Source organism: Kryptolebias marmoratus, linkage group LG1 (assembly GCF_001649575.2).
Source record: "Kryptolebias marmoratus isolate JLee-2015 linkage group LG1, ASM164957v2, whole genome shotgun sequence".
NCBI classification, from domain to species: Eukaryota; Metazoa; Chordata; class Actinopteri; order Cyprinodontiformes; family Rivulidae; genus Kryptolebias; species Kryptolebias marmoratus.
Window position 1 is genome coordinate 15457691 of NC_051430.1, and position 12567 is coordinate 15470257.

At 37.1% G+C, this 12567-nt stretch overlaps 1 protein-coding gene across 5 annotated transcripts in view; it reads left to right on the forward strand.

Annotated features, from left to right (window-relative positions):
* Window positions 1-12567, forward strand: part of mctp1a (multiple C2 domains, transmembrane 1a) — a 129468-nt gene that overhangs the window by 34639 nt on the left and 82262 nt on the right. For all 5 annotated transcript variants that reach the window (XM_037975243.1, XM_037975244.1, XM_037975249.1 and 2 more), the window contains exon 2: window positions 9750-9870. In XM_037975243.1, coding sequence (XP_037831171.1) covers window positions 9750-9870 — 121 coding nt within the window. The remainder of the gene's footprint in view (window positions 1-9749; window positions 9871-12567) is intronic.

Sequence of the window (12567 nt, forward strand, 5' to 3'; positions counted from 1 at the left end):
GGGGAGAGAGAGATTATGAGTGATTATCATACAAAGGATGATCAGGGCTCACATTCATTTTGTATTCCATATTAGCTACAGGCTCTAATGTTATCCAGTTGCTTACAACTTCAGCCCAATAAGGTTCTCTTTGAAATCTCAGAGAAGTCTAAACTCAATGAAAGTGAAGAGTGTTTCTGGTTATATATGAGCACTACTGAGTTAATTACGTTACATTAGGGAATGTATGCAATAACAGGCTCACCCTGGTTTTGTTTTAATTGTTATAACGCATGTTTGTGTAGAATGGAATACATGTATATCCAACAATGTGTCATCAGGCAGTAAAATCAAATTAGTTTTTTACTCTGTGGTTTACATCAGGGTGGGGAAAGCTCGGGGGAAATCCAGCCCTGCTTTGGCAGGGATATGTACAGCGCTCAGGCTGCACTGTTCAGGATGTCAGAGAAGCAGATAGATGCATATAAAACATCCAACTGAGTGCTGCCAGTTTGAGTTAGACTCCACAACCATTTCTGACCCACAGGGCAAGATTGAATAGATTGAAAACTGTGTGTATTTACTGCTGGAATAAACATGACCTGCTAGTTAAAGAGCATATGCTGTCAAACCCCATTTCCATGTTCTACGGACTCAAGGTTAGTCTCCTGTTCTCATCCATGGTGCTGTACACAGTGGAGTCAGACTAATCCCCTCTGCTTGTTCTTAGTATGATATCTGAACAGTAACACAAGATTAATATTTGGTAGTTAAATATTCATTTCACAAAAGTCTTTATTAAGTTAGGAGTCTTCATCTTCTCTCATGTCAGTGTTCTATAAAAAGCTACTGTGGAGGAATAATGCAGGTTGATGACTATAAGAGGATAATCCTCCGGAAGTCAATCACCTGAACAACTTTGGCAGTGCAGCAGGTCAATTGGGAGCTTAATACTGTTTTTGCAGGAACAAAAGATATATTAAATAAAGAACTGGAAGACAACTATCTTTCTCCTTAGCTTTTCCTATTTTCAGTTATAATTTCTACAAAGGGATCCTGCAGCCGGGACACACGATTCTTACTTCCTGTGAAATCACATATCAAAACGAGATACTCAGTAAACTGTAATTGCATTAAAACTGTGGATAATGTTGACTTTATGTGCCAGGGAAGTTGCTTTATCATGACTGCACAAATCCAGTTTTCACATCAACTCTTCCCACAGTGTAAGCCAAGAGGCTGAAACAGGTGCAAGAAGGAGGTAGATGGGATTAGAGGATCTGGAGAGTCTTCAGGGGCGATGTGTGATGCAGCAGCTGTTCGGTACAGAGCAAAAAAAAAAGTCACAAACAATTAACTGAAATTTGGCTGCCACAAAACACTCTTTTGAGGAGAAGAGAAGTCTTTTCCTCTTCAGAGTCTCTGCGCTGTATCATTTCGAGATGTTGGCTCCAGTCCCAGAAATGGCCAACACTGGATCAAGAGTCAGTCTCTGAGCTGCGCTGTTATAATAATTACAGCAGAAAGGATGCAGTGTTCTGGTGCCGTACTGCCACCAAAAACTTGTGAACCATTACACAGGCAAAGACCAAAATACTAATGTTTGAACTGGCCAGATACTAAAGCTGTACTGTAATAGAGTTAACTCTTATGAGTCTCCATTAGCATGTACTATATTAGAACAATTGTTACAGACTGTGCCAGCATTGTCCTACAGTGCAGTCCTTAGAGAAGGTAAATCAAAAGGTCTTCCTTTTTTAATTTTTTTTTTAAGGTTTATGATGATAAGCAGTGGATCCCAAACGTTTTAGCTTCCAACCCACAAAATAACAGTGGCAGACTTGTGATCCAAACTGCTGCAATTGTTACAGATGGGAAACTATTGGTAACCCCACAAAATGGACAATTTTAGAGATTTGGTGATTATGTTTATTATGATGACCATCATCTTATCACAGTACAGAGGGATATCTCAGATTTCTCTCTCACTTTCTCTTGCTACAATTTCAAACAGTATAAAAGTTTAATTAAATTATGTACACCACATACAATATTTTATAAATGTGGTCTTTCTCTCAGGACTATACAACAGACTCCTTTTTCCAGCTCTGATCTTTAGTTGAAAGGATTCATCTGGAAGTGGCAATGAACCAATGAGCACTTTTCCTTCACTTGTCCTTCCATTTTACTACTTATTCACTTCATTGCTTTTCTTTTGTACAGTCTGGGTTGCCTCACTGGAGTTCTCATTTATGATTATGTACAACTGATAGACTGATTTACCATTAAGGCTGGAAAATAATCTCCTACCATCAGAGTAATGGAAATGGAGAGGAAAAACAGTTATTGCTCACAGGCCCATGCAGTCTGTTGACTCAGCTTGCACACAGCTAGTAAGTGCCGCCTTTCAAACATATCAAGATTTATTTATTTATTTATTTTATCTGTCATTATAAATTGTGCATTGGTAGAATAATTACCTTAATCAGTGACTGGAGTGTGAAGAAACATGCACTTTATTTAGCAGATTGTGTTGCTATTATTATGAAAGGAACACACAAAAGAAACGTCATTGTTTAGCCAAGTGGCTGTTAATTCAGGAGAGGAGAGATTTTGCAATATTACAGAGGAAGGGGCACATAATATAATAGTCTATTTGTATTTTTTAAAGGTTTTGTGACTTGCATTGCGTCATACGAAAGATATATTCATACTGAAATATTTGCCATTTAAAACATACACAAGTCCCAAATACTGAAGTGGAAATGTGACTTTGAGATATTGGCCATGAGGTGCAGTGAAAGAGCTGGAAAATGATGACTCTATTAAAAACAGGCAGGAATTTACCTTTCACTTATAAAATCACAGATTAAAGTGACCAACACCTTCACCCTCTGTGACTAAGGCTGACTGGAAATGTGTCTCAGTCAGCAACTGGTGATTTAGTGCAACTACTTGATGTATTTATTGCCATTTATTTAAGTCTCAGTTTCTTTAAGAGACAGTAATTTAAGGGCAACCAGAATTAATTAATTTAGATTTTGGTTTCTTAAAATTAAGTCACAGAGAAACACTGGATTAAGTACATCTTTGCAGATTTTTAAATGTACAAAAAAATGTTAAAATGCACAAAAATGGGAGGTTGTAAAAACCAAAACTGAGGTTTTATATTAAGGGTATTGCAGTGATTTTAGTTAATTAGAAATTTATTTCATCTTGGCCTTGCACAAAAGCAAACAAAGGATTTGAAAATCTACTATACAGCTGGAAACAACCTCAGTGTTCTTCTACACTGTTTTCCTCCTCCGTATATTCTAAATTTAGAAGGAGTAGAAAAAACATATATTCTAGTAATGTAATAGGCCTCCCTAGCAGACCTCAAGAGGCTTCCTTACAGTATGTGGTTAAATGTGCAAGTGTCTGTGAATCATATACATGTATTCATGTGGATGCAGAGCAATATATTAAAGTAAAGAACAGTCACTTCTGAAGGTTGCTGCATGACATATTTAAATTGCATTAAAATAATTCTTTAAGATATATTCTATTTTTGAAGCCAATGCTTTTTTGTTCAATGCCTTCGTATCTTGTGCATTGGGAGCTTGTCGAGAGAGGCATAGTGATGGAAAAGGAATCCTTAAAGTGAAGTGATGAGCTTGCTGGATTAGCAAGTGTCACTTCAGCTGTGATTCTTGTTTTCTCATGTTCTCATAGTCTCTTTCTGCTCTTATCCAGAGTTTGGACAAGGCATTATTAAAGGTTAGTGGCTCTGGCTTTCCATTGATTCCCAATCCTGAACTAAAACATAATTTGATCACTTTCAGACATGTAACCCCAGGATACCAAAACTGCATCACCATGTCTATGTGGCTTAGCAGTGTGATTTAGATAGCAATCATCCATCAATCTGTCAACAAACAGAGCATCTGACAACATCCACATGTCAATTATTGCCTCCATGAAAGTGACTCCAGGCCACTCACCACTGCTGTACGATTCTCAACATATGTAAATATAAATTTAATCAAAATTTTTTTTTTTGCTATTTAAAAAAAAAAATAAACTAAAATTGGTTTCACATCTACAATATTAAAAATGGACATATACTTTATATATTTGGATGGATTCAGAACCAGATGCAGATACATCTTCAGATCGCACTAATTTAAAGCATGAAAACACTGTCTGCTTCATCACAATGCATCTCTGTGTTTGCTGTTTTGCTCATTAAACGCAGTCTGGAATCATGGGCATTGATTGGAAAGCCATACTCATTGTGAGATCAATGATGTTTACACTTAAGAAACACATTTAATCGATTTGGCTAATGTGAAGTCGCAGAGCCGAACACTTAAACCAGGTTCCAGATAACAAATTGCAAAAGAACTGAGCTTTTTGTAATGGATAAAATATCCTCATTTTTATTTATTTTTGCTTAAGCTTGTAGTAATCCAACAAATTGCAATTGATTTATTTACAGATGATACAAAAAGTCAGCAACATTATCCATTTGACACTAGTGAAAATATTGCCACAGAAATGTAATGTTTCGTATGACAATAAGTCATATTTTGAAGATTTGTGTGTTTTTTTGTAGGGAATCCTCAGCGATACTCATGTAAAACAATCAAACTTAGAATTTTTACAACTATAGGACATTTAGGGTCAGATTTGTCTCCTGAGGAAAAGGATGTGTTCAGATTACAGGTGAGATTGCAAAACTGCAGTGATCTATGAGTTCTTAAAGGGGACACAGAATGAAAAAATGTCACATTTGTGTCATTTGTCTTTTTAAATTTACCAAGCCATAGAATGTACATTTCAACATTCTTTTTTTCACTGAATGATAACAATAATATAAAAATTTTTCAATACAAGCAAGAATTCCTACTGTTAACTTCTTAAAGCTCATGGAAAACCAGAGGACTGGACTTTTAGTAAAGCCCAAGGTTTATGCATGGGAAACTATAATATAACTGCAGCTGGTGTAGTAACTTTCTGGCTGACTGTAAAGTTACAAAGCGTTTTTATTTGCCATGCAAGGTTTTATGTACGTGAACCAGCACATACCCCACAGTGAAATTGCTTTAAAATTGCTAAGATGGCTCATTAGGAATACTTGAGATTAAAACTGTGGTCTGAGCTTGATTTACTGTGTGCTTTTATTAGGAGTCAGGCTGGATGGTGTGGGTTGTCTTCAGGGATTTGGATTAGTGTTTGTGTTTGCACAGCCATTTTGAAGAAACACACCAAGTGAAGGAGAGGGGAGGAGTAGAGCATGTGTCACTATGTCCCTAAAGGTGGCTGGATAGACAATGGCTCAAAAGGTAGAATATTCAGCACAAAAGAAGTTTCATTCACACATACACTCATTCAGTGTTTTCTATTATCATTTTGCACTCCATATGTGCACCTTTTAGTCTCCCTCATTCACAGATAAGCCCATTACTGCTTGGTAATCGAAAAAAAAAAGAAAGAAAAACGCATTTGTGGTGTGAGGAAATGGTGCTAATACCTTTAATTGGAAATATCTTCAATTGGAAGAACTGAATTGTTTATGCCTAATAGAAAGGCATAAAAAAATACAGGAAGTGACAAGCCTACCAACAGAAGGAGAACTGCTATAATGTTCAAGTTAATGAGAAAGCAGGGGTAGATTCATGTTATGCAGAAATGAAGGCACAGAGCCTGAAAATTAGCTGCCATCAGTGTGAGAAATGAGAATGTGGCTCCATACAGTGCCAAGGGCTAACTCCAGGCTTTCTCTTCCATGAAAGAACATCACTGTCATGACAAGCGGTCCAAGAAGAAAATATGACGGGCTGGTTTTGGAAAAGAGAGAGTTTTGTTACACACAAGTTTGTACTTCTAAATTTGAAATGGGCACTTTTAAAATGCCCACGTTTTCCACTTTTCTCAAGCAGCAGTTAATAATTAGTGACACTTTTTATGTTGAAAATCAGCTGCCTTATAGAAACCTCAGGTACCAACTCCCAGATAAAATGGTACCTAAGCTGTCTGGGGGCAGCGAGGGGTGACAAATCATTATTTACCCTCTTTTTAGTCCTTCTAGCAGGGGTGCAGAAATCCGCTAGTATTTCAGACTTGATACCATCTGCACGCTGGCAACCTTTACACGGTAGTCTATTCCAAGAAAGCTGTCCGACTGACCTGGTCTTCATCTGCAAGAGTCTGGGGAGGCTCCTTGTCAGCAGGTGAAAATTGGTGAGACATAAGAGGATCCCAGAGCAGTGAGAAGGAATTTGGAACAACATGAACAGCCACATGAGCTGCCTGGTCTATTGCTTTCTGCCACACTGATATTTAATCTTCAAGTGTTTTTTTTTTTTTCATTTTTATATATAATGACTAAATATCGTGTTTTCATTTCCATGTTTAGGAAGAGGACTATGTTTAAATAATGTTCAGATGAGTGCACACTTAAATCTTATCAGTAAGACATGATGTCACCGATCTCGAGGAGGTTTAAGTTAATTATTGTTACGAGTAGTATTTTAAAAACTGTTACTTTGATCAAGCTGGGGCATTGTGTGTGGACCTTTGGGGCTTCTGTTGTAAAGGATAACATAATTAAGGTGCAGGAGAGTCAATAAAAGTGAGGCCGTTAGACTAAATGGTTTGTGAAGCTTTTTAACGCGTCTCAGAGCTTAGCTAAGGCTCACTGCATTATAACCTTATAATCTTCTCCTAACGCTTTTGTTCTCTGCTTTATCGACTTTAGGCAGCATATATTACACTTAATGTTTGTTAGGAGTGTATTGCTGTTGCGCAAGCAAGGCAAAGGGTTCACCTCTCCGGAGATTATGTAACATTGGAATCAATCCCTGCAGAACAATGTTCAACCCAACCCATCCTTTTAAAACACTGTCAGGTAATTTAAAATGACACTAATATTCATTGATATTTCACTGGAGTCATTTAGGATTCAGCTTGAAGGTTGTTTTTTTTTTTCGAAGGCTTGTTTCCAAATACTTCAAGCACTTTGTTGTGTTGCGGTGCCCTACATTTAAAAGTATAAATGCTCTGCAGGGTGGATTCCTCTGGATTTATGCCTTGCATAGTTATAAATTACAAAACAAAATGATGTTTTTGCTGCAGAAATGTACACGCTCGTGCACATTGACAAGGATGATGATCTTATGTTTAAGTTTACTTAATGCATTGTATGCACTCCTGACTTGTAAAAAAAGCCATAAAAATGTTTTTTTATTATCTAACTTTTGAATAAAATCTTATATTCTTGGCTTTTTTTATTATCTAGCACTGTTAGATCAGAGTGCTTGCATAAAGACAATCTTTTAATTGTGGTTTTAAATCTCTGTCAAAGTTCCATAAAACGCAGAACATTTCTGGCTTGATATAAATGTAGTATGGACATTTGATCCTTGAGGTTTTCTCAGCTGTGGCATCAGTATTCACAGGTGAGGGCTGAAAGTGACCCGAGGGACAGAGCAGAGGTGGATTTCCCCTCTGAATGTTTCCCAAAGGAAGAACCAAGCAAAACGCCCAGTTCAGGAACAAAGATCTGAGTGTTTCTGTATGTATTTCTGCACCAGTCTATATTAAAAAAAACACTGCTGATGTTTTTCCCATCTTTCATAGTTTAAACATTTGAATATTGGTTACCTGCTGGGAGTTTTTGTGTTTGCTTGTTTTAGCAAATAATTGATCTACTCTTGCACCTGGATATTTACTCGGGCAACCTGTGCACGAGCTGTATGCAAATCAATTTCAAAATTCACATCTGATAAGTTTGACTCTGTGTTTGTGTTTTTAAGATTTAATGAGGAGGCTGAAGATGGTAAAGCAAATCATGAACATAATCATTAACATAATTTGTTAATTTGTGGCAAGACTCATAGTTATTGTACGTTGGTCCATGTTTCTCTTGTCAATGTTTAGCCATTGTTTGTTGGGCACATTCGTAGACAAAATGGTGTAATGTTACATAGCCTTAGATTGTTTCTTCCTCAGTGTAGCTGAACTCATTTTTAGGGATAAGGTGAGCAGCTCAAAGGTTCAGGAGGAGGTCAGAGTAGAATTGCTGTTCCTCCACAACATAAGAAGCCAGTTGAGGTGATTTAGGCATCTGGTAAGGATGCTTATTAGATGCCTTCAGATGGAGCGTGTCAAACACGTCCCACTGGGACAGTCCCAAGACTCTCTGGAGAGATTATATCTTTTATCTGGTCAGAGGATGCTAGGGGTCCTTAGGATCTGAAGGAGAAAACTGGGGAGATGGAGATATGGGGATCTCTGCTTAAGCTATAGCCCCTGTGATTCTGTCTTGAATAAGTAGCAGAGGATTCATGAATGGATGGATTATTGGATGGATGGATGAATGGAATGCTGATACCTTTTAACTTCTTTTAATGAATGTGTTTGTCACTATCTTTTTTATACAAACCTTTAAGTCAAAATTTGTTTACTGTCAGCTCTTGTTCACCTGAATTTGTATTCATATGGACTCTTAGTTTTATTCTGCCTTGTCTCACTGAGACTGAGGGAACACAGCTGCCTTCCGTGAACCTTTTGTTGTACAGTCTGAGTGACAGTTAAGATGTTTTTGACCTTTCTTACACAGAGAGGCGCTGAGCTTTTTATTTTTCATGATTCAACAGAAATTTCCATAGAAGACAATGAAACGAGACCTGATTTACTTTGTGCATTTTATGTTTGAAGGCAGCCCAACATTGCTCTGGAGGGAAACCGGGCTGTCAAAAACTATAAGAAATCATATGACAGCCTCATTAGGAACAATGCATTTGATAAATGGGTTGGACATCTTTTCCCATTTACATCCTTCCACTCTGACAGCCACTTAGTTGTCTATGTGCATCTTTCTAGATGGTACTTTCTTAGCACTCTGTTGGTGGCCTTTTAGCTTTTGATGGTATTTTGTAGTTATTAGCCTATTATTAGCTTCATCTTTGAGACAGTAGCTGGTGAAACATGACACAAGTTGTCTAATGGAGAGGAGAGATGAATAAGCATGGTGGAAGAAGAATGTGCCACAAGCCGAGTAAGGCAGTTGTGTATCCCAGAGCATAGCTTGGTTTATCTTGTGGCTTGCAAATGGGCTCCATAGTTAGAGCCCTTGAGGGGTAACTGGAGTGAAGCACAGCACTGACCTCAGGGCTACAGCATGACATGCAAACCCAAAGAGATAGAACTGTCAAAGAGTCTAACGCTTGGAGCTTTTCAGAAGAAGCTGCATGTTTTCAGTGATTAGTTATCAGTAGTTCCCACAGCACAAAATATATCATCCACAAACATCAACTTTTGAATGTGTGTTCTGCTTCAATCAGAGTGTAATATTACAGCAACATCTGCTGCTTTTACGTTTTGGACAGAAATGGCAACAAGCAAAAATGCCAAAAATTGTGCCTGAATACCAGTGAGCAGTATTACCTGTTCAACAAGGTCAAAACTTTGAAAGGGTTTTGAGTTAAAAAAAACAAAACACATTTCATCTGTAGTAATCTATTTAGGGAGCACCAGTCCTAAAAATACGGTATGAATGCAAGAGTTTGAAGAGTTTGATATATTTTAATTGCATAAAGATGACATGTAAAGAATGTAAATATTCACAATATCCACAAAAACTTTAAAATCTTTTGCCTTATTTCTGTTTTTTTTTTTTTTTTTTTCAACTACTGTACATAACAAGGTCTGGCAGGCAATGCTTGTCTTTTTTCTGTTCATTTCAGTTTTAACTTGTGTAACCTGTGAATTTCTGATGTTCACAGGGCATCAACATTGTGGGGCCTAGTAATGCTGAGTCCCAGCCTCAGCCTCCATGTCCAGCCATGTACCAGCTGGATATTGTTCTTAAGAAAGGGAAAAACCTCGCCATTCGAGATCGCACAGGTAAGAGATTGGTTTAATTTTCCGGATGCCACATTTTTATAGAGGTTAATGTGGAGAGACAATCTGAAGAGCTTTCTTAAACCCTAATCTATCCAGCCAAATGAAAGTGACTTTATCTCTGTGTCTTCTTTTCCTCTAAATTGCATTGTTATTGATACGCAGTGCAGAAACCTGGGCACTAGCATCCTTAAATAAACTTTCTAACATTTTATACCTTCTTTAAGAAAGGTTTGAGGGTTTTCTGTAGTTAATTTTGACAAGTCAAAAAGACCCAATATCAAAAACATTACATTATAGGTTGTGTGTCTAAATTCATGTCATTCCTTCAATTTTGCTTCATTCCTTTGAGCTTCATTGCTGTCAAAATAAAATCATAACTAAACTAAACAACTATATATGTAAGCTTTACAGAAGTGGCTTCCTTAGAGACCATGAAAATAATTGATTAGTATGTAAACCATTTTTCTAAATGCCCAATTGTGTCATTATTTAATTATAGAGAGGCACCATCTATTGTAACTTTGTGGCTTAAATAGAGCTCCTATTTGTTCAGTTACCCTTTTCTACACAGAAATATTCTAAATCAAACATCCCATTACTTGACAGAATGATGAATGATGTGAAGTTTCTCAAGAATTTTATGTAATCACACATTAAATGTGGCTCAATCCTATTTTAGCCATTTTATGGTTTTACTGCAAGCCACATTATGAGTTAGAGATCAAGTTACCTTTGCAACTACATCACGTTTAAAGTCTGCAAACTGTATGATGATAATACCTGTTGAATTGTTGTAGAGTGTGATTCAAGGGTCACATCAACATTAAGTAGTTTTTTTCTGAGCTGACCCTAAAAAATTAGCTGTGCTGATTACTTTATGTCCATAATAAACAAACCACACAGACGAGGTTTTTTGCTTCCACTACTCAACCACATTTTTGTTTGTTTGTTTGTTTGTTTGAATTCCACACATCAGGTTTTACTTCCATCTGTCAAAGTGTGACTGTGTAGCCATTGTGTTGACACACCATTTTATGAAATATTCCTGTTTGTTAGTAAAATGTACCATGACAGCCACGCTGTAGGGTGGTCGATCCAAATTTCAAAACAGTGTCTGAGATTTGTTCCCTTGGTCAAACAGGCCTATAACCTCTCTCTCTGTCTGACACTTTCAAATATTTTACCAAGATTCTTTAATTTGAGGCAGCCCAAAGTTGCACAGTGTTTGTGTAATTAGTTCATGCATCTGAATGTATTTTAAATGTGCAAGTGGAAATTACTTTGAGTAGAGCAGCCCATTCCTTACACATCTAAACAAAAACAGAAATTCAGCTTTGACTCAGCTCATTAGGCTTGAAAAAACAATGACTCTACACCAAACCCCTGATTACTTTGTGTAACATGACAAAACCACAATTGCCTCGCGTACTCAGTGTGATAAACAAAGTCACTGAGATGACACTGGATATTTGAAACTTTATGTACACTGCAGCTTTCTGGATTTTGCTATAAATGTTTACATTTTCACCTTTATAAAATGAAGACTAGAAATTCTAACAAAAGCCGAGCAACCTTTTTTAGAGTAAAATGGGCCAGCTGAGCAGCTTTATTGTAAGTTATTAGAGTCACTGTATGCATTTATGAATATAATAGCCAAGACATTTTGTGTCTGGGACTTTAAATGCAGAATGAAGACCTTTCAAAGTGCTAAGGCAGGCCAGCTATTCTTTACATTTTCACCAAAAGCTGAGTGAACAGTACCTGATGACAAAGTCTCATTAGGGGGTGCTGCGGTTACCTTGACAACAGATCAGGTTGAGCTGCCCTGCTCACTTTGCCCAACTACCTGTCTGCCCATAATGAGCCCGGAGGAACAGAGCTCACCTGTCCTGTCCTGAACCCAGCAGAGCAGCTCATTATAGGGAGAAGGACAGACAGAAACACAGGTCGATAACAGAAAGCCAGTTCACTAGCTTTCTGTCATTGTCTGAGTAACAATGTGTTATCAGTATTATAAAATATTTGTCATTGACTGAATAGAACAAATAATTTTCTCTTTAATAAGGACACCATTTATGATAAGTCTTGAAGCTGGTACTGTCAGAATATTATTATTGTGGCACTGCTCTGCTGCATCAAATGGGTAAACTGAAAAAAATGGGTTTGGAATTTGGGATTGGTTTGATTTTCTCTTAAATAATGAGTTTGGGCTCATTTATAAGGTTTGTACACCAGAAAACATTTGAATTGCCAAATAAAAGTTGTCAAAAATGCAATTTATTGATACACTGAGACTAAAACTAAATCTATAATGTGACATGTTAATATTGGCAGATATTGATACCTGTTGGAAAGAAATGCAAATACATTTAGATAAATTAGGTAAATGTAAACACTGGGGGCAGCTTGAGTGGAGTGTGTCCTCTATATGAAGACGTTTTGATCTAATTTTAGTCTGATCCTTCAACCTTTTGCTGTGTGTCATGCACTGCTCTATGCTGTGGCACAAGGACGTAAAACTAAATCTATGCAGTTAACTTAAAATGATGCTTCCTGTAATGTTGTTGATTATCTTTAGAATATTAAAAGTAAGGCACCTACAAGTAGTTGTGCTAATGACCTACAACAACCAACAAATGGGGGGAGGGAAGTTTTGTTTAAAACAGAGAATGCAAATGCTTTTATCCATTATTATTC